At 47.3% G+C, this 22,840-nt stretch overlaps 1 protein-coding gene across 1 annotated transcript in view; it reads left to right on the top strand.

The window, feature by feature from the left end:
• B4GALNT3 (beta-1,4-N-acetyl-galactosaminyltransferase 3) overlaps positions 1-22,840 on the top strand; it is a 68,989-nt gene that overhangs the window by 24,858 nt on the left and 21,291 nt on the right. The window contains exons 2-3 of the mRNA XM_086747056.1: positions 16,903-17,000; positions 17,659-17,736. Of these exons, the coding sequence (XP_086603182.1) occupies positions 16,903-17,000; positions 17,659-17,736 (176 nt within the window). The remainder of the gene's footprint in view (positions 1-16,902; positions 17,001-17,658; positions 17,737-22,840) is intronic.

The following is a 22,840-nucleotide window of genomic DNA, read 5'->3' on the forward strand; positions in this document are numbered from 1 at the left end:
CTGTTCCATGCACGGGAACTGTGTTTCTGGCAGAAGCTCTTAGAGTTGAGTGGAGAAATTGCAATAAATAATCTGCCATATTCATTTCACTTTGTGTGTTTGCTTGTGGAACTTCCAGGAGCAGATCAAAATCTTCTCACATGTATTTGATGTTGTTTAGCAACAGTTCATTACATGGGCATTGCTTTTTTTCCCCTTTCTGATTTGGCTAAGGCTAACTCTTTGATAATCCAGGCCTGTTGTGAATGCTTATAGAAAGTGAATTAAAAATTGGCCCTCTCTGAGTAAACAAAAACACAGATTGAAAATATGTTGGGGTTAATTCTTTCAGGGTGGTTCAATCGCCCAGAAAACTGAGAGAAAGCTACCTTAATTACTGGGAAGATGAGTGGTAAAAAGAATCTTTTTAGTGTTGCTGGTTGTGGCAACTTGGTTTTGCTCTGTTCCTTCCTCTCATATAGCTGTACAGCTCCATACAAATTGTATACAGCTGTGCACACAAATAAGCAGCTGGGCAGTTTTGACCATTGGGCGAGATTCCTGGTGGGTGGTGGTGTTTGTTTTTTGTTGGGGTTTTTGGTTTTTTTTTTTTTTAAGAGCAAAAAATAACCTGGCTTGTTTTTTCAGCTTGTGGTTTGCAGCACTATCGGTTAGAAAACATCCTTTTGATTTAAAAGCTCAGCAAACTGGAGCAAGCTACTAAAAGAGAGAAAATACGGGATACTGAGATGGTCTTGTATCACCTCTTGGACTGTAATTGCATTTTGGTGTCTCGTGGGGCCTGATCAAAGCCTGCACATCAGGTCACTGAGCAGAAGTGCTCTGCTGCGGCTCCTGCCTTTCTCACCGTCTTGAAGTCGGGATTTCGCTAGGGGTTTAGTCTTCCGCCTCAGGTTCACAAGTGCTGGTGTCTCCCCAAATCCTGCTCCCACCAATCCATTGGAGTTTAGTGCTACGTCTTGTCAGACTGAAGGGGGGAAAGGACTTCATTTGCTGTAAGAAGTGTGACCCTACACCATAAGGGCATTAGCATTAAGGTTACCCCTCGGCTCTTGTAGCAGTCAGGAGTCAGCAGGGCCATTTGGTTGACCTTCGCACCCACCCCTGGCTGGGGCTCTGGGTGTCTGTGGGAAATGGTTAATTGGTACTTTTCTCATGTCTGAGATGAGGAAGTCCTAGGTGGGAAGAATGGGTTATAAATTTTTCTCATATGACAATTATTCCTTTCTCTATCTCATCATTGCTTGTTTTCTTAACTTTACCCTGGGCTGAGGGATGAGTCACAAAATCAAATCAATTTTTGTGAGAAGAGCCTTGGGCACTGAGCAGGGATGGACTAGGGAGCGGCAGCTGATTTCTCAGGGGCTATCACGGAGCCATTGGTTGTCCACAGCCTCCAGGCAAAAAGCGGTGATGCTTCGAGCTCTGATGGCACGGGAGGCTGCTAGGAAAGCCCCCTCCATGAAGATGTTCCTCAGGGGGTACTGGGCTGGACAGGAGCCCTTGTTGTCCCTCAAGCTGGACCCATCAGGCCTTCTCCACCTAACGTGCGAGCAAGAGGCCGGGGCAGCTGAGGAGAGCAATGTCTCCGATGGTGACCTGGCCTGGGATCTGCTCTGAGGCACGACGTGGCAGCACCACAGCCTGGCCCGGGTGCTTGCTCACGGCCTCTGCAGCAGGCAGATTGCTTACGGCCAGAGAAGAGATGAAAGGGAGAGGAGGGACTAGCTATCATTTATTAATGCTATCGCGTTGCGTTTCTTTCCAGCGTTGTAAGACTGGGGCAGGACTGGCAAGCAGCTGATGAAAGAGGAGACAGGGCTCACTGGGAAAAACAGGAGGGCTTGAAGGAGGAGTCTCGGGAGGATCACTGAGAGCTGGGAAGGTCTGGGTGCTCCCCAAAAACTGTCAGAGACTGGAAGAGTCTAAGAGTGCAAGGGAATGACAGGGGAAAATAAATTAAATAAAAAGCATGGGGAGGCCAACTGAGACAGGATAGGAGAAACAAGAGTTATCTTGTTATTGCAGAATTGGTAGAAAAAAACAGTTGGTTTTTTTTTTTTCTCTTCTGTAATGTTTTCTATTTGCTAATAATTTTAAGATAGTTATACCTGGGCTGTTTTTCCTGTCGCTTAAACTGTTGCTGGATGAGAGTTTGCCTACACAGAGACCCCACCACATTGCTAGTGTAAGCGGACTCTGGTTTTATGAAGAAGGCCCGTAGGAGTTTCTAGGGCTAGCCATTAGAAGCGTCCTAAAAATTTGAATAGAATTTGATGGGAAATTATGCATACTCTACATGTTTTTTGTAACTTTCTTTAACAGTCTTCTAACAGCAGGGATGAAGTTGTTAATTAAACTTTTCTTTCATATGAAGTGTCCCAGAATAGAGATGTTCATAAGGGGCATCCCTGTGCAAGGGTCACTTGCAGCAGCTGGATGCTTTAGTGACACATGCTGTGTGCCTCATCTGGTTTTGTGACAATTATGCTTTTGATCATATGCAAAGATACATAAAAAAGTTACTCTGACATTTTTTAATTATGCAAAGTTATAAGCATTTGAAGTTAAATCCAGTGAGGCTTACTTTGCCAGCTTCAGAGCTGGAGAGATGCAGAGATTCCTAGATGAGAAATTTTTTTTTCTTTCAACTCAAAGGCATTTTTTCTTATTTCTAATGAGGATCAGGATGCCTAGGGGCCTGATTTTTCTGAGGGGACTAGCAGCAGTTCTGTAACAAGTCCGTTGTGACCCTGAGTACGCAGACCCTGTGAATCAGACCCTCCATCCTTGTCATTTTTGGTGAAAATGAAAGAAAGTGAGATAATCGAGCCCCTCAGTACTCCTGGGAAGTAAACAGATTTGTGTTATTCTCACCATCAAATGGTGACTGTAAAACAGTCAAGGAGAGCATGCTGGTGTCCTGGACATGACCGAATTTCATCAACTGTGTGAATGCATTGCATTCGTGGGCTAATGCCTCTCTGTTGATGCTGGTGTAATAAAGGCTTTTACTCATTCTGCCTTTACGCTTCACGATGTTTATCCTGTTACTTTGTCGGCACTGCCGTTAGGGTGACTGAATTTTCAAACACAGCTGCTTTCAGACAGGGTGAAAGCCCCATCTTTGCAGTGATGAGATGTCAAAGCCAGTGCAGAACGAACACCTAATATTTCAGTTGGTATTGCAGAAAAAGCATGATAAAATTCAGTAAAAACAGGTAAAAATCAGGTGTGTGATATAATGTTGTGCGAGTGTCACTCTTGGTGTCAGCTAAAAGAGTGAAGGTGTAAGAGAGCTTTGTTGGGCTGAAATGGTGCTGTCTCCCTTTCATGCACTACACCACTGGTTTACCTGTCACTGAGACCCAGGGCACAGCACCAAAGAAATGAACCTGGCAGAGGTGAGCGATTTTTTGTTTTCTGGTTTACTGGTTAGCATATTGCATCACAGCAGGACTTTTTTTGATGGATAAGCTCCCAGACAATAGGGTGCTGACAATCCAATTGCATCATTTTGGCATCAATTCTCAGAGTAAAAGAGCGTATTTCACAGTGGCAGTTATGTGTTTTATGAAATATCATAGACAAAGCTCTAACATCCTGCAGCAAACAGGATTTATGTTCTGGTCCAAGTTTTCTAAATCCTGTGAAGTGCTGATATGGTAGCCTGGCTGTTATTCTGTCGTTGCTTTATTTGAATGAAAAATCGGTATCTTATTAATATAGTGGGGACATGAATAATAAACTTAGCTTATGAGACCTCTCATTATTCCTTCTAGCATCCAATCTCTTCTCTTTTGTCCCTCCATTCTCGTTTTTCAGTATCCAAAAGGTTCTTGATCACAGACTTGAAACTTGCTGTGGAGAAAGTGGATTTCTAATGGGGACATGAAGCAGCTGAGAGCACAGGAAGGCTCACAGTGATTTTGCAAACTCTGAAGTAGTTAATTGTATTGCCATTTTAGGCTGGGCTCTAAAAAGCCACATGTGTGCCTTGGCTCAAATCCCAGCACTTTCCCTTGGGACTTCTGCTTCCAAGGTATTTACAGGCAAATTTTGCAAAAGCAGTGAAGTTGTAAACTTTTGGGGTTCAGCGTTATCAATGTATTTAAATGACTGGCTGGTTTAAAACTACTTTCACAAATTATTTTTGCCCCATGTGGTGAACAGACTGGAGTTACATTGGAACAAGGCAAATGGCAGGATCCATAGCCCTGGACTTCAGGAGAGCAGACTTTGCCATGTTCAGGGATCCGCTTCAAAGAATCCCATGAGAGATAGTCTTAGAGAGCAGAAGAATAACCCCATGCTCCAGTAAAGCCAGCTTTGCAGAAAAGGCCTTGGGGGTCCTGGTGGACAACAAGTTGAACAAGAGCCAGCAATCTGCCCTTGCAGCGAAGATCAGCAGCCTGGGCTATATTAGGTCAGGCTGAGGGAGATGATCCTTCCTCTCTGCTCAGTCCTGGTGAAACACATCTGTAGGGTTGCATCCAGTTCTGGGCTTCCCAGATGAGAGTCATAGACATGCTGGAGTGAGTCCTGCCGAGGGCCATGAAGGTGATTTAAGGACTGCATCATTTGACATATGAGGAGAGGCTAAGAGAGCTGGGGCTCCTCAATCTGAAGAGGAGAAGACTCAGAGAGATCTTATACATGTGTGTAAATACCTGATGTGGGGCAGTAAGGAATAAGGAGACAGACTTTCCTCAGTGACATCTTGGGAAAGGACAAGCAGTAAAAGGCCAAATGAAGGCCAAGGCAATTGTGTTTAAACATAAGAAAAACTTTTTTTTTTTTTTTAATCTTTAAGAGTGGTGAGATATTGGAACACATTGCCTAAAGAAGTTGTGGAGTCTCTGTCCTTGGAGGTATTCAGCACCTGACTGGACGTGGCCCTGCACAACCTGCTTTAGGTGACCCTGCTCTCAGCAGGGGTTCAGACGAGATGATTTCCAGAGGTGCCTTCCAGCCTCAGCAATTCTGTGTTTTTGTAGTAGCAGGCAAAAAAATTGATTAAAAGAGTAATCAAGAACGGACTGCCTTGGGCTATTTGTGGAGCCTGGGAAGTCACAGGCACACACAGTCCTCATCTCCATCCCAGGAGACACCACGTTAGAAACTTTTCCCATAAAACAGTGTGTAGCATATAAACTATACAGTGCTGTTTCTGGACACCAGAGCTGAGGTCTGATGCTCTCCCAACTGTGTATAACCCAGAACTTTGTGAGTTACTGGGGTCAGATGCAGAGAAGGGACAGATGATGAACAACTAGTCCTTTGGCAAAATGCACTAAAGAGGCCAGTTGCTTTCACTCGCCTTCAGTTTTGGCAGAACACACTAGGAATGGGTATTTTGCAATGTATGGTTAAGTTGTATAAGACGGTACACTCGTACTGTCACAGAAAGAGAACAGAGTTGAACAGAGCCAGTGGCGCTCAATAGGAATCACACCAGGAGCCTGTGGAAAAGGTCAGCAAGATTTAATGAAGAGGCTGAGAACAGAGTTCGGATGAAATCTCAAGTCAGTGTGTAAATAACCAACGTCAGATGGCATTTTCATTGGATATTTATTCTGGAGCTGGTACAGGAATTACTGTATGAGTTTCCTGTCCTGAATTACACAAGAGGCAAATTGGACAGTCGTTACGGTTTCATTTGTCCTTAAGGTCATTAGACACTGGCTGGACGAGTGCTGGGCAGTAGGAACCCCCCTTCCTTGACTTATGGAAATTTCCAACACGTTGGAAAGAAAACAATGATTTTGAGATCAGTCCCCACAAGCCACCCTTAAGCAGTTGGCAGGGTGATTTTAATGCTCTGGTAGAAAGCTGTAGCCCGGTTAAATATTCCACTGAAACAGGATAGCTCTGTAAGGCACGCTGGCCCAGCTCCAAGGCAACTAGCCCAGCCGTCTCCTTCTGGGTTAAGGATCACCTCCTGGAAGCCCTCAGGAATGCCTGCCGGTGGCAGGGATTTGCTTGTGGAGAAGGGAGGGCCCCCGCATCAGCGTTTGGCTGGCCCCTGCAGTCCAGGCTCCGGAAAGTTCAGCTGCCTTTCAGCTTGTGAATGCCTCCAGGTTTGTTTTCTCTGGGACAGAGAGTGGTTTCTCTGAACTCCTCCTGGTTCTCACTTTCCTAGTGGTCTTTGTCAAGTGTGAATCGCAGGCTGATTTGAGACCCAGAGCAGGCCATTGACGTCGGATTTAGTCAAGAAAGAGGAGAAACAACATTTCAGAAGTTGATATTTTGGAATTATGTCATTGGGTAACAGCTCTATAAAGAGAGTTTACACAACCCTGATTCTTCCCCATAGCAACCCATGTTGTGTAAATAAAGCCGGCCAAGAAGGCAGTGTCTGTGCTTTGCAGCCCTTCCCATTGCACAGCGTACGATTGCTCCGAGGACGCCCGAAGGGAGAACTGACGGCTTGTTTTGTCCACGTCAATTTTGAGCCTGTGTCGTTGAGCAGCTCAAGCGTGCTCTTGCCCCCCTAGTACTCTGAGGCCTGATACAGTTTTTAAGAAATTAGGCATATAGGATTTTCTGTAACAGAACAAACCATTAGTCTACCTTGCGTGTTTGTCTGCCCTGACTAGCAATTGGTATGTGATGATGATTCAGATGAAATCAGCATTATAAATCATGCCTTTGCTATATAGAGACAGTGGACTTGGGTTGAGAGGCGCACCCACAGTTCCTCTGCAAAGAGAGATGAAGGCTGGCATTTAGGGTCAGAGGCCAAATGAAGCTTTGGGCTTAGATTTGGTGTTGTCAGCATGTGATGAGAAATTTCAGATGTTCTTGAAGAACGTCTGAAATTCCAGTTGCTTTTTGCTGCCATTTTAATCAACATTTAATCATATGTAAACCTGAACCAGAAGCTATAGTTTTTAATTTTGAATCAGAATCATGGAAGTAAACTTGCACACAGGGATTATGTCCAAGTTCCTGAAATTCTTGGAGAAGTTTTAGAGCCTCATCCAAAACCCATTAACAAGGACTTCATCTGACTCAAAATTCAGTCATCAAATTGTTTCTTATCTGATGTACCTAGAAAGCAATACCAAAGCAGTACCTCAACCACTGGCGGCACCGTCAGTTCCTCTTTATTACATTTCTCTGGTTTTAATGGTCATCAGTGTGCCTGCTTCTGTTTCCTCCTCAACGTAACTGTTAGACAACTGTGTGTTGTCCCACATTTAGGAGTGTCTCTGTCTTCAGGGCTTTGTTTGATGTCAGAGCAGAGCATCCCACGCAGAGCCCTGGCAAGACCAGTCAAGAACATAGGCAAATTAAAATAATTTAAATGAATCATCGTAAGATATTTCTAGAGTGGCCTTCAAGAGTGTTGATTTAGCACACTTCCTTGCCTCGAGGTTGGGTCAACTCTACGTGCATCATTTCTGGCGGATGTTTGTCCAGCCTGTTCTTTATCTTAATTCCTCTCTTCCTTTAGTCTCGTCCCTTGACTGCCTCCAGTCACCACTGAAACTGATAGCGTAAGGTAGTAATTTTGACACGATGCTCGCAGAGACCATGGAACAATGCATTTCAGCAGAAGTGGATTACTGCCTTTGAGGTGAATTCAGGGAAAGAAAATGGCTGTGGCAGCTTTGAGCAAAATGGCAAATAGAAATGGCAAGTAGAGAAATAAGTAAGGTGTGGGGTTGGTTTTTTTTTCCATAAAAGCAGTGGATGACATTTTCTACAGGAAAAAAAGTTACTCAGAACCTGACTGAAAATCAAGCTGCAAGCAGGTATTTTGGGAATGCTGCATCTACATGGAACTGGCAAGCTGTTGAGTCTTTACGAAAATCCCCATGCAAGATAAAAGAAGTAATGTGCTAGCTATGTTCAGTAAAGCAATAAGAAATGCTGACTTGAAGATCTGTTGCACAGTTGATGCTCAGTTTCACATCCTACAGAGCTCCTGTTTAAAAAAAGTATCTCTTGGAAAGCTCTTTGAGCAGTCTATATGCTGCTGTGTTTGGATCAGTTGAGAAAAATGCACTTACCAAAGCTTTCTGAAAGCTGCATGGATGACCTTGTTGAACTTTCTTGGGCACAGTCTTGTTGCAAAGAGAAAAACAGATGGCAAAGACTGAGCATAGAATTGCCGTTTTCTTTGTTTATTTTTGCCGATACCTCCTTGTGCTCAGGGGAGGGAAGCCAGATCATACATATGTTGCTTCTTATTAATTGTATTTATTCAGATACCATGGACATCAAAGCAACAGATCTGTTAATAGTTGACAGCATTTAGAAATGTGCTTCTTTTTGCAAAAGTCCTGACTGCTGTTAATGATGATACTGCACGTATGAATAAAAGTGGGCAGGAAGCCTCCCGAGTCTGTCTCTGAGTGCTGTGCGTATGATTTGCTGCACTGAGCTGGTGATATATGGAGGCAAACGATAGCTTTAATTAACTTGTTAGCGCAGTAGAATAGGCCGTTATTGCCTCTCGTATCTCTAAGGGCATGGCGTCGCTGGTGCTTCCAGACAAAGGGGAGGGTGCCAGAAGTACCACTTTCAGTGATCATAACCAGGTGAAACATCTGCTTTTCATGCTAGTCACCTTGAGGGCCAGACAGGAATTTTTTTAAGTTGTTATTTTTATTTAAAAAAAAAGGCAGACTGTATGTAGAGCTGCAGAGTGTGAGTCAGCAGTTGAGGATGTGGTCACTGAGAGTGAACTGGTAGAAACCCATGTAGATGTTCCAGGATTAAAGGTATTTTTGTTCCAAAAATAGTGTCAGATGTTACCATTTACCCAAAAAAAAAGAAGGAGAGGGAAAAACAAACCCCAAAAGTATGAATCTGGAGTCCACAAAGTAGCAAATTATTTTGATCTTAAAAGCAGGAATAAAAAAAAAAACCTTAGACTTGTGTCAGAACACCTGATTCTGTGCTCTTCTGTCAACCTGCCAGTTTTTCCAAGCACTGCAAGTATTGTAGTACAAACAAGCCAAACATCTTGATCTCCCATCAGTAAATGGTTTGATGCAAATCCCATGTTTTAAAGGCAATGACTGGCAAAAACCTGCCTTGATAAGTGTGATACCGTGATGTGAACTACTCAAATACTCTTAATCTTGGTATGCCTGGAAGCAGCTCTTTTTAGCACTGGCTGTGCCTGTTTTGAGAAATCTGTTGTTGTGCATGAAGAACATAAAATGTGAGAAACTGGTTTTGATGGCAGTAACCTTACGAGGAGGCAGATGCAGAGTCAGCCTGTGTGCAGCACAACATTTTGGGGATATGCACGCTGTAATTGCAGGGCAACTGCCATGCGTTCTGTAAATTAAAGAGTTGAACTTGCCAGTAGTTAATTAGTTTAACTGCACAACTATTATGGCCATAATGTTGAAAACATATTTGATTATTTAAAAGCATGTGTTTTGTGTGGTTAAGATGACCTGTGGATTACTGTGAAAGAGGAACAGAACAGAAAGCGTTTCTCCCCCGTTTGCTCTGGAAGGTAGCGGTGCCAACATCATGGTCTTTATCTTATCTTTCTAAAAGCAGCAGTAGGTGCTCATCTTCTCAGGCTTCCTTTGAATCAACATTGCCTCTGTGCCTTGCTCTTTCCCCTTCCCCAGTCTAATCCTTGAGGGGTCTTTAGTGCAACTTTGCAGAGGCAGAAGAGAGGAAGGTGAGGAGGGATTAAGCATCATGGTTGGAGAGTTGATGATGGGCAGTAGAGGACATGTCTCCATTGCTCAGGGCCCCTTGTTGTCTCTAACCACCCCGTGCAGGGGATTACAGCTGCACAGCCAAAGCTGTCCTTCCGTGGCTGCGCACCTCAGCCGGCTACAGGACATGAACGCCCTTCTGTGCTGGCATGGGCTCCGGAACCGCCTCTGCCTTCAGCTTGAGAAGTGCAGATAAGCCACAATTGGCAGTCAGATTACCCTAATCTACACTAGGTTGAAGTGGAGGCCTTTCTGGAGCTGGTTTATGAGCTCAAGCCTGTCGTTTTGAAGGACAGTGCAACTGGCAGCAACTGGCTTTCTCACTCAAATCCAGCATTGTATCTCCACACATGTATCCTCACAGACATCTCAGAAGTTAGGCAGCACTTGCCAGATAATCTTGTGGCACAGGTGGATTTCATTACTTCACTAGGGTAAGGGAAAATTTTAGTGGCAGAAGCAAGATTTGAATTTTATCTTCCACAAAACAGATTAGTGCCCCAGCAGTTGCTTATCAGTTCTGCCCTTCCTGTATGAAATACGTTTCCTATACCTAGAGGGCAACAGCAGCAAGGTGTTATTTAGTGGATAAGTCTGGAGGTGAGACTGCCTGAGCACCCTGGGTTGTTACAACTGCTGACTTTCCTCTCTTGTTCCCGAGTGCTGTGCTCTTTTCCTCTGTCGTACTTCATGTACTTTTAATGTTCTGCAGCTTATTGTCAGAGTTTGCAAACTCACAGGCAGCAAAGCCGTGCGGCTTCACAAAGCAGTGAATCAGAGTTGTAACTAGAGGAGAAATGGAGTAATTTATGACTGCACAAACAGTTTCTAACTTCTGATTTATCGCTGGAGGAGGCCAGCAATCACATTTGTAGGATTCTGTGCTAACCAGAAATGGGAAGATTTGCAGGGCTCTCTCTGCAACACCAGAATTCTTGAATCCTTTTAACTCCAAGAGTCTTGTTCTTATCTTGAGCTGAGGGAAAGGAATTCACTCTTTTCCGCCTATGCCTTTTATTGATTAAATAAGTAGTTAGAGAAACTCTCTTGGCCCGACTCTACCCTTGAATTATTTTTTTTTTTTGTTTGTTTCTCTGGCCCTCTGTCTGTGATTCATGACTTGACCTAACCTTCACTCACCCCTATGGCCAGAAACCATTGGCTGTTCCTTTCCACTTTATCCTTCCCCGCCATCTCTGTTTTTAGGAGGTCAGTTTACACTTCATCTTTATGCTTGGTGCACTTGGCGTTGTGCGGTGCATACATGTGTGTGTGTGGTAGACCAGGAGGTGGGTGTTGCTTCCCCTGCAACACGGCGTTAGCAGAAGGGGTTTGCTCTGGTGCATGAAAGGCTTGTCAGACTCCCTAAATACCTTCATCCCCAGAGGGTGATGCTGCACTGCCTTGGTGAGGTCACAAGAAGATGGCCTCTGTCCAGCTGCAGCCACGAAACCATGTTGCAGCACAGCGTGGCAGCTTGTCCCCATGATCTCACTAGCCAGAAGTGTTTGGTTGCTATGGTCCAGCTCACTGCCCATGCCACCTAACATCACATGGCAGGGTGAAGGCCTGTGTGCGCTGCCTATGTGAGTGGGGTATAGTGTAAATGAGAGTAAGTGAGGCAGGAGGTAGAGTTGAGGCTTACATTTGGGGCAGGAGGCTTGATGGATATGCATGGGAGAGACTGCAAATAGCTCCCTGAGTTGAGCTCCTGTGTCACGTTTGGTTTCAAGTAAACTTGCCCAGCGTCTTTTGGACTAGTATGTTTGCAAGGCACCTAATAGTAATATTTGGGAGTATTGGGTAATGCACCTCCATAGCTGTTCAGCCAGGAATAATACTGGGACAGACCTCAAATCACACTGAAGTCCCATGGGATAATAGCAAGTTGAAAAAAATTCAGCCAGGAGAGGAGGAGAAATAAGACTGCCTAAGAGAGAGTTAAAACATCATGCCGTGCTGAGGGGTCTGTGGGCACTGCAGGTAATGTGGGCACTGCGGGTAATGAAGAACAAAACCCTGCCTCATACCTGCCAGTTTTTTCTTGCCCTGTCCTTGCCGCAAAAGAGGAGGTGGACAGTCTCGGATCAGAAGGAAAATGCTTTTTGTACAAACCATCCTGTGGACGTGCCGTTTCCTGAGGCTGCTGAGTGAAATTGCTTAGCAGGGTTACAGAAGGGCTGGCTGGTGTACGGGCATTAATAGCATTTGCAGCTATGTAAGCAGCAGTAACAACAGCGGGGTAATCAAATCTCGTCCTTCAGAGGGGAAGCTGATCACCTGAGTGGGTCTGGGATTTCCCCCTTGCACAATTGCCAGGTACCTTCACAGACTGATTGAAACCTGGAGTGCTGGCTGGGGCCAGGGGCACAACAGTGGCTTGATGGATCCCATTTCTGAACAGACAGAGCAGCTCTGGTCACACTCCTGCCCTGAGACCTAATAGCTCCCCAGGTACTACTATCTGTTATCTCTGGCTGCAGCTTTCTGCTTTTTTTTTTTTTTTTAATTTTTTTTTTCCTCTTGAGCCAGGCTTCAAGTGCATTGCTCTGGCAGAGTCATAATTGCTGGATTAGATCTCCCCATCTCCACTTGCTGTTCCTACAAGTTCCTTTGCTGACTTTTAACCTGAGAGCAGTAAACAGCATAGCTGAGAGGAGGCAGGCATTGCCCTGGGCCCTGACTGGACCCAAGACAAGAAAGATCTTCATCTTATTTCCTCTTGTCACAGCTTTTCTGTCCCTTAATGGTTGGTCTGCTGGCTCTGTGAGCAACTGGCCCCAGACTGGCTGCCTCTTGCAGGGGTCCCTGCTATAGGATGCAGCATCTGTCTCAACCTCCTCTTGAGCCTCTTTTCCTTTTCTTTGTGTCCATCTGCCTCTATTTCCAGAAGAGAGCTCAAGTCCTGAGGGCTTCCCGTCTCAAATCTAGAGAGGCAGTGGAAGCTCAACCCCGATGGGCATTTGGGTCCTCAGCAGGCAGCTGCCAGCCTGCCTGACAGGAACAGGGAGAAGAAAAAGGACCTCTTTTCTCTGAAGAAGAGCCACCCTCACTTTCCTGGGTGGTGGCTGGTCCCAGTGAGGTTCAACTTGGACCACCAGTGCGCAAAGGTAGAAAGAAAGTTGGAGGTCTGCTTGTAGAAAGAGGGTCAGGCAAGTGTCTGGTTGTACATGTAGGGAAAATTCCCTGGAGGTTGGAGTGAAGATAAAAACCACAGTTTGGATGGGCTCTACACAAAACCACTGTCATTGCCATGAATCTGGCTGTTCTTTTGCCCTTCCATGGCACCTTGGAGAACAATTTCCTTGCTCATCAGGTCATTTTCAGCACAAAATTGTACAAATCTCCCCACGCATGATGCTCTGGTGCCAGGTTTGCTGTTGCAGGCAGAGGGGCAGGTTTGACATTGCACTGTGTGTGGTGTAACTGCAGGTTGCTGGAAGCGTGGATGCTGTTCTGCCCTGGCTACTGGGATCTGCTGTTGCACTTGTGTGGCCCGCAGCCAGCTTGGTTGGGCAAGTTGGCCCAGCAGAAAGCCATGAGCCTTTCTTTCCTCTAGGATGAATTTTGGATGGATCACTCCCCTGAACCATCCCTTGTGGCTGTGGGGAGGCTGGTCCTGATGCAAAGGAGGAGGAGTATATGAGAGGAAGGCTGGCTGCTGCTTCTGGCAAGCTGTACCTGCATCAGGGTTTCCTTCTTTGGAGGTGTCTGGGTGAAAAAATAGCTTTGGAAGACAACCAATGTGCTTTGGGAAGTAACGGGAGGCAAATGCCTGTAAGAGAGAAAGGCCAGGAGCTGGCTGGTGCATCTGTCTGACAGGCTAATGGCAACAAAGCCTGGGCAAACATCTTCACCTGTTCACCTGGCTGTGGGATGGGCTCTTCCCAAGCCTTTGATTTCTGCCTTCACAGTGTTTTGCCTTTTCCCCATCCTAACCAGAACCGGTTTTGTAGAGCGGCTGGAGGAAAACCATCAAAGCTAATAGTTCTGGCATTCCCTCTTAGTAATACCAAAATGTTTGCTGAGGTATTTTAGTTCCTGCCTACTGCTTTTTTCCAGGCGTGTTCTTTTTGACTTTAAGTAGCCATCAAGAAAGTGCTCCAGCACTCAGCTGCGCAGAGCTGATGGAGACCTCAAGGATGGATCAAACTTGTGGTGGACCACTTCGCTTTGGTGCTCCTGGCACAGAGCAGTGGACGTAGCCGCAGGACTCTGCTCTCCAGCTGTCACGCAGGAGAGGATACCTGTGAGGTGATGTCTTGAATCTTGTGGCCTGTGCTGGGGAGAAAACCTTTGCTGTGTCCTCAATCAGCAGTTGGCCTTGGCAGGTCTTCTGGCTGCAGGAAGCTGGAGGAGCTCTGTCTCTCTTCTGTAGCTCCTTCCCTCTTCCTAGCGAGCAATGCACAGGCAAAGCCAGGTTCTTCTCCAAGAATGCCCCATGGAGATCCCCAGGGAAATGACAGTCCTTTGGAAAGGAACTGGAGTACCAAGAACTTTCTCTGAGGGGGAGTGTTTATCCTATTGTTTTCTGAAAATCATTTCCTACCACGTTGGGGAATTAGCCTGCCAAAGTACGAATTACCCAGCAAGGAAATCACTACCTCCTGATTCATTCCTAGCTATTTTGTCTCTTCTGTGCCTGGCTGATGAAGTGTTAGGTAAATATTTGTACAGCACAGAGAATTGCCCCCCTTTCTTCTCTTTTCCAAGGGTAAGAGAAATGTCAGCTGTTGGCATTCATGTACAGCTGGGCTTCTGTGTTTGCTGTGAGGCGGGCTCTGTGCCAGCTGTGTGCAGGAACCAAAGAGCAGACCAGCCTCGGAGTCACCACGGTGGAGCAGCTGGCTGTGGTGGCCAGCATCCTCTTCCCAGAAGAGGCTGGTTCCTGAGTCCTCGTCGTGAGCTTGTTTCACAGAGCAGTGAAGTCCTGAGTTTAACAACAGAACCCAATGATCTCTCCCCTCCGCACAAAAGAAAAAAAAAACTGTTTCTGTTGGTGTCCTCTCTCAGTGAATCCTCTGGAGTGAACCAACTTTTATTCCCGTTTTTAAATTTTATTCCTGTTTTACTTGTTTCCTCTTTAATTTAGCCAGCCCCGCTTTTCTGGCTCTTTCCTCTGAAAATGCCTCATTGCTCTGAACAGGGTGGAAGTTCACTAGTTACACATTATTTTATGTGAAGACACAGGAGTTTCTCTCTTTCCCATGACAATCAATCCCTGAAGTGAAGCATGAGATGTGCTTAGCTGTATCAATCAGTAAGTTACTCATCCAGGGCGTCTGACTGAAAAATCTTCTGCAGAAGGTAAATATTGATGTTGATATTTTCAGTCATAGACTTAAACCTATAACTTCAGATCACAGTTGGGGGTGGGAAGAACTAGATCAGAAATTTGTGACTGAACAGCGTCTAACAGGGCCTGAATCAAACCCACAGGTCTAAACCAACCCTTGTGCTGGGAGAGCAGGACACTTTTGTTGTCTTGTCACTCAGTTGCATCTCTGACTACTTGCTTTCACATTTTCCAGATTTCTTGTACTTCCTTTTCACTAATTGTCCCTTTTTTTTTTGGTCCACGTCATGGGGGCAGCTTCAACATCTTCACTTTCTACTCACCTCTACCAGACCCCACAGCACCCAGAGCTTTGTAACCCTATTTGTAGTTGCAGTAATAGGCCAAGAGCTTAGCACAGCCAGGGAGGGGGATCTGTCAAAGGGTTGTTTGTGAATTCAAGTTCCTGGCATTGTTTTGGGTTTGCCTTGACCTCTACGTAGCTCAGAGATATTTTGGAGCTGATCTGAATCACGTGGCTTGCAAATGTCCCCTCAAAGAAAACTGGTGGAACATGCTCCTGCTGCAGCCACGGTGCATCTCATGTACTGCTGGGTTGGGTGAGCAGAGTGGAGAACGGTGGGTGGGGTGAAGATGGGTACACTGTCTCTGAAACGTTAAAGGTTTGCCCAGCAGTGGACTGTGCTGCACCCTTCGGAGCACGTCCCTGCCACTTCTGGCTGCAGCAGCAGTGCAGAGGGCTCGGACCATTTGTCTCAAAGCTCAGACTTGAAGCTGGCAGGATGTTTTCCTTTATATACTAAGGCAGCCAATTTTTCTGGATCCTCCTAGAGCTTTGGGGATTATTTCCATTTTTGAAGTAAATGGGCAAAGAGCCTGGCTGTGCTGACTGGTACGTGGATATTGAGCTGGTCTGCCACCAGCCTGGGAGAAGCAAGTGCTCGTGGGGGGTTTGGCACTTGTGCTCTTCACAATTAAGCTGTCATGCAGCGTGGGCACAGCGCTGAGCTGCTGGCAGGTTGGTTAGTTGCTGACTCAATGCCAAAATGTTTAGCAGATCTCAAAACCGCATAGTGTGAGCCACCGTAACGCTGCTGGGAGGTTTGAGCTCGGCTCACCAGCACTGTCTCATTAGTGATACGGATGGCGGTTACGGAGAGCTACGAGGTTATACTGTATCTGCTCGTCTTTGTCCCCTCTAAGCCCTGGGAGCCAACAGAGCTGTAGAAGGAAAGAAAAAATATATCCCGGCCTCTGGATCGAGCAGACTCAGGGGGAAGGGGATGTCAAATAAAGTTGCTTTTGAAGCTGGAAGCTGACCTTACTTAAATAACAACATCCTTAACTGCATCACTGCTAATGTTTTAGGCATTACAGCTGACTGTCCCATCAGGTGCATTCTTTGCCATCATTTCCTTCAAGAGAAGAAGATTGAAAGCTTTTGTTGTGCAAATAGGTGCATGTTCAGAATAATATTCTTTTGATGGTTAAACTAATTAGGAATCTGGTTATTGTCTTATGCTTTTTTTTCTTTTGGACTGCTGGTTAAAAAAAAAAAAAAATTGGTTGTCTTCAGTTTGACCAATGGGGTTATCTGAGGGATCTACAAAGAGGCTCCCAGTCTTGTGGTGATTAATGAAATCTCTGACTTGTATTTTAACACTATGGTGAATCTTTAATATAACAAATTAACAAGAAGGAAGGAAGAGCTTTTAAGGAAGACAAAGGCAATTTCTCTCTCTGTGTCAGTCTGCCAACTCCAAGTAATGTAAACAAGTTCTAGTCTCTGCTGGACCATTCCAGAGTGTGAGAGGTCTCTCAGCCTCACAAAGGACCAGTTTATTCTGGTAACTGCTGTGGCTTCTTTTTTTAGCCTGTACTCTGACATCTCTTTCTGTTTTTTCTGCCCAGGGTACGAAAGCTGGAGGGAGCTGGCTAAAGCTCTGGCACGAGTCCCAGGTGGGAACCCAAGCCTTCAGTTTTACTATCCGCAGAAGCTGGGACACCAGGTGAGGCGGCTTGGGATGTCTTCTGAACATTTGGAAGGGTAGACCTTCCTTTCTAATGCTGGCCCCTCGAGACAGCTCTCTTCATGCAGGAAAAAGAGCATGCCACAGGGCAAAATCTGAGCTGACTCACAGCAATGTGCATGTACAATGACTCCACTGTAGTCCATTAAGTTATTTTAGATGTGCTAAGCCACAGTGGTGGGCTGAAGCTGGCTGGGTATGTGACACAGGAAGGTAGCACTAAGAAAGCTGGAAGCAGAAATGAAAGGTGAGGAGAGAGTTTATAGCTCTCTAGTGAAGCACATCTTGGTGCTGTTGCCTGAAGCATTGGAAGAACTATTGCTTGGACCTTTTGAAACAAGGATGGGCAAAAAAAAAAAAGAAAGGGAGAATGACCTAGCTTTTTAGCTCTGTGCTAGCAAACAGTTATAAAGTGCCAGTATCCTTTCCCCTTGGTAGCTCACCATGTAAATTAGCTGGCAAAAAAAGCCGGAGAGCATTTTCACCCCACTATGGCCATGATAGCTGGCCCGTCCTTTGGAAAGGAAGCTTGGGAACTTTTTTTTTTTCTCACTTTTTTTTCTGGAGCCCTTTTGTGTAGATGTCAGTGCTGGGTCATTTATTAGGTTATTTTGACTTTCCTCTACTTGTATTTCAGAACCAAGAGCTGCAAAGAAGTGGGAGGAATAAATCGAGTTATGCAGCTGTGGACAACTCTGTCCGCTGGATCCCAGAGGTGGGTGCCTTTCTCCATTGTTTGAGGGAGTTGTAGCTAGAGACCTGTAGCTAGAGGTCCCTTCCAGGCAGGGACCTCTGCCTGGAAATTCATTTGCCTCACTAGAAGTCCATTCCCTATCACCCCCTCATATCTTAATGACACTTAGAGACCCGAGTAATCACCTGGAAAGACAGGAGTGTCCAGATTCCTGATAATTTGCCGTCTCACCCAACCATCAAGGCACCAAGCATCCAACCACAAATCCCTGAGAGCAGGCAGCCTGCAACCTCCCCGAAAGGTGAAGTTTATTCAAGGCTGAGAGTGTGCAGGGCCAAGCATTCAACAAGCAAATACATTAGTGCGGCATGCAGAAGTGTCGTGCTCTACTCTTGCTCTGGCTTTTGCTTGCTGTCCAACTCCTGTGTCCAACTCCTGTGTCCTATGTAGAGATTTCTCCACTTCAGTGACACTTCTGATGAACAGAGACCTACTCTGGTGACCCCCGAAGACTGGAGTAAACATTCCCTGTGTTTTCTTCATGCCTCATTTTTCCTTTCCTCCCCTGTTTCTTTATCTTGCCATTCCTCTTCAGATAAGGGAGCAATGCAGCCTGCTGATAATGAGAGGGACACCAGCCAGGGGGGCATTTGGCTAATGGAGTTAGCTCACTAAATTCCTCAAGGTGATTAGAGACTCACACAAATTAGAACGGGCTCTGTGGCTCCCCTGAGGAGGGAGCAGGTTGCTCAGCAGCACGAGCTTTCCTGGAAGCATGGAAGCAGCCAGCACCAGTCACCCTACCATGCCCAGAACCAGGCCAGACCATTGATCTGTTCTGCTGTGTTGGCTTTGGCGAGGGCCAGTTCCAGCTGGAGCCTGGGGGCTTCCTCTGGTCTCAGGGCCTTTCGAGCAGGGCTGCCTCCCAGATGAGCAGCTGCTGACAAGCACAATGTCGGGGCCAGGACTGCTGCTGCACACAGGGATGACACAGAGCATTTACTGCTCCCCGCTCCCACCACATCAGGTAATACAGGCTCTGCATGACACCCCCAGCTTCTCCGAGGCTTTGCCCAATGTCTCTGATCCCCTCCCTTGTGATTTCTCAAAAGCATGTTAGTCTTGAAACCCACCGGCGGTGGCGCGCAATGAGCCTTCACTGGGTTAGAAATTAAGCTGGTGGGGTGTGCGCTCTGGTTTGGGCAAAGGCATGTATTTAGCACAAGGCTGATCTGCAAAGGCCTCTGTTCTGCTGGTGGAGTGGCTTTGTGCCTTGGTGTGCTGTGGTGTTGGGCAGGGCACCCACCACCCTTGCAAAGCTGCTGCCCCGGTGCAACACTGCCAATGGCGGGAGCGAGTGGAGAGGTGTGCTGGCCAAGGGGAAGGGGCAGGACTTGGGGTGTGCTGGGCAGGATGACCCCACGCCTGGAAAGGTGTTGCGTGCCACCTGCCTTGTCCTGCACTGCTCCCTCTTGAGGAGGACAGCTCTGCCAGGTATCAGGGCTGTTGCCTCAGACCACCTGGGCTGGGAATTTGTGGGTGCCCCAGCCCTGCTCTGTGTCAGGTGGTGTGCCACAGATACACCACAAGAAGACTTTGAGACCCAGGGCGTATGGATACCAGACTGGGGAGCTGGTTTGGGTGGCCTTGCCCCACTCACACACCCTGCCATTCACCCCCATCAGCCCTGCTCTCTAATGCTGCTCCTGTGAGCTGCCTCCACTGGTTTTCCCTTTCTCTCTACAAGGCAAAATTTTCTGCCCTTGCTGCGGCACGGTGGCTGTACCCAGAGGGTCAGCAGAGCCACTCTGACTGCAAACAAAGGCCAGCGGTTCACCAGTAACAGCTGCACGGGGTGGAGAGGGATCCACGGGCGCAGCTCTACACAGAGCTGTCCTCTTAACCACCAGCTGAAATTTTTCTTCGCCTGAGGATTAAGTTTTTCTGTAACTCTGCCCAAATTAATTACCCAGGAGCTATAATCTTGTTGTACCCTCCCTGCAGTATCTCTAAGAACTTAATTGCAGCCTGATTCCTGGGGTGAGGGGCAGCAGGTTGCCTCACACAGGTTGGAGAGCTGGGCTTTGTTTGAATAGTGAAATATATTCCTGACAAAAATAAATAATTAACAGGGTTGCAGGGTGAACTGGCAGCCAGCATGGCCAGAAAAGGACAGGTTTCAATTTTGCTCTTTCAGTTTCAGGAGATTAAATTGGTGGCTTATGTCATCAGCCTTGGATAACGTGGTGGGAAAGCATGCACATAGGAAATTCCTGATGAAGTTATACCCTGCATATGGGCGAAAGCAGAGTTCAGCCTCAGTCCTGGGTTCCTCAAGGTGCCTGTGCGCATTATCCCTACTGCCACTGTCCCTTCCAGGCACCAGGGCAGAGTCTTCCAGTTCCCAGTGTCAACCACCACCTCCTCAGGTTGGAGAGATGTGGGGCATTTTGTTTTGTTAATTCAGAAAGTGCCTGGCTATCGCCGGGGCGAACGTGCACTGTGGGAACGTGAGCGTCACCGTTCGGCACTGCCGTAGGGATGGGGGGAGGATTGTCAGAAATGTGCCTAGTTAGCCTGTTCCTTCTCATTTACTTCTGCAAAAGCCTCTGTCCTTCAGCTCTGAGAGGCGAAAGGTCTGGCCAGTGCCAAGGGGCATTTAAAATGTCCCTGCTTTGTGTCTGTGCAGCCTCAGGACTTCCTTCTTGCTGGAAGGAGGTGTGAGGGACGTCCAGGAGCACAGCCGCTTGCAGGCAGTGCCTGTACAGGTGCATAGGTGCCGCGTGAAACTAGAGCATCGTGCCAGGACATCCTTTTGCCCCCAACCTTCCCTAAAGAGGAAACATCCTTTCCTTGGAGGACTAAAGCACAAAGCTAGTCCTGCTTGCTCCATCCCTTCCTTGCCTGCTCGTGCCCGTCAGGTGTCGGGGCTCAGTCAAGACAGGGGGGCTTTGTTGCTAACTTGTCTTGATGGATTCCCACAAGTGCCTGGCACAGCAGAGCTTGCAGCAAAGCCCAGCTGCTGGCTGCTGAATGTCACCCAGCCAAGGGAGCTGGGCCAGGCAGGAGGAGGGGCTGAGGCCGCTCTGCGGAGACAGAAGAGTCTTATGAACTCAGGAGTTTCCAGTTGGCAGCACAATGTCGCCTTTCTTCCCTGGCCCCGGCCCCTCTCTGTGCCCTGTTTATCATCCCCGGCGCTGCGCGTTCCCTGGGCCGCACACAGCTGCGCAGCTGATTTGCCTCCGTGATGCCAAAGCCACTGGGATTAAATTGGGAAAGACCTCTCTTCTCTGTCCTGCTTCAGTTACAGCGCAGCGGGTTGTGGCTCCGCTGCTGCAATCCTCTTGGCTTTGCTGCTTGCCCCAGCCTCTGCTGCTGCTTTCCCTCCCATCCCGGGCTCACCAGGAGCCAGTGGGTGTGTGGTGCCACCCCCCGGAGCGGTTTTGATATTCTAGGGTTTGGGCTAGGAAGAGAGGTCTGCGCTCTCTGCGTGCCTTGATCCTCCTTTACAGTCTGTTTTCTTAGGAGGGGCTGATAATCTAAAATTCCTCACTAGTAGGAAGCGGAAATACCAACATCTCTTAATGCAAAGCCAGGGCTGCAGGCGGGTGTTAATTTGGCATGCTCAGCGGGAAGGGTGGGTGCTGGGGCTGGGAGCCCCCGCCGTGCACCCCAAGCTGCGGAGGCCACTGTATCTGGGCTGTCTGGGCTGAAGCGAGGGCCTGTCCCAGCTCTCGCCTCCCTGCCCTTGTTAAGGTTCAGCTCTCCCTTCCCTCCGGCAGCACTGTTGCTTTGTGCCCATGGCGTGGTGCTCAGGAGGGTATCGGCCTGCCCAGACCTCCTTGGGAAGAGCAGCTCCTGGGTGTACTCGTGCAGCACCGATGGTGCCCGTGGTGCATGACCTGTGCCCATTTTGGATCCGAGATGGGTTCTTGCAATGCTGCTCTTTCAGCCAGGTGGAAATAAGCAACTGGGAGGTGGGATTGGGAAGGGGAGGAAGCCAAAGGGCAGGAGGAGCCCTCTAAATGGGAAGGCGCAGAGCACCTAATACCAACTTCCATTGAAAGCCTGCACTCTCCGCTTCTATTCCTGGTTCTGGCCAAATCAGCCTATCCAAAATTTTCAAAGTAGATGTTTTTTAAGGGGAGAAGGTGAACTTAACTTGTTCCTTACAGGGTCCTAAATTTCCAGCCCTTTGAAAACCAGGGTCAGGTAGTTCCAAGCTGGGAAGTCAAATTCGGTAGCCATGTTTTAGGAAGTCTGTTGACATTTCTTAGGGGCTGCATGCACGAATTGGGAGTGATGGTGCCGTTTAGCTATTGCTGCAATCTGCAAAAGCCCAAGCAGGAGATGTTTTTTATTGTGTGTTCCAGAGGGGACCCAAATAGCAAACGGAGGAATTTCTCAGCTGCCTGCAATGGGCAGCCATGAGTTGAGTTGAAGCGACAGAGGTGATAGGGTTTCAAAACAGCTGCTGCACTGATGACTCTTGGGGCCCTAAAATTAAAGCCCTGCTCAGTTTTCACTCCCAGAGCAGCGCTTTGGGCAGCCAGCACTTATCTGTCAATAATGTTCTTATTTTCTGTTTCAGACAAAGCAGAGAGTAAATTAGGCTGCTGTAGCTCAGCGTAAAATCTATTGCTTTAGAAAAGAGTCTGAAACCACATGCAGGAAATGCTTATTATTTACCAGTGAATTATTTCTAATAGCTGTGAGCGCAGGAAAGCGAAGCAATCTCATTAGCTCCTGCCAGAATCTCCCCTCAGGTGGCTTTGTAAAGACTTTGGAGATAGGGGTGTTAGGCTAGAAATCTCAGGGGCCATCTCTTACAGCATTGATGGAGAGCCTACTACTGGGTGTAAACTTATTTTTTTTTTCAGTAGGCTGCCCTCTCCATAATACTGCCAAACTCTGCAGTGTAGTATTAGAATGGGACTGGTCCAAGCTTCCCCTGCAAATGTTGAGCAAGTCTAGCTGCTCTTTCGGGACTCCACTGTTAAAGATCTGTTTTGGCATTTGGGCTACCCCGTAGCAAAGCCAGCTCAGCTCCTTTGTGGTCCTGAGCCTCAGGAGCAGCCCTGGGTCTCTCTCTGCCAGGAGGGGACTGCAGTGCCAGCCTCACCAC

Source organism: Chlamydotis macqueenii, chromosome 1 (assembly GCF_036417535.1).
Source record: "Chlamydotis macqueenii isolate bChlMac1 chromosome 1, bChlMac1.mat, whole genome shotgun sequence".
Lineage (NCBI taxonomy): Eukaryota > Metazoa > Chordata > Aves > Otidiformes > Otididae > Chlamydotis > Chlamydotis macqueenii.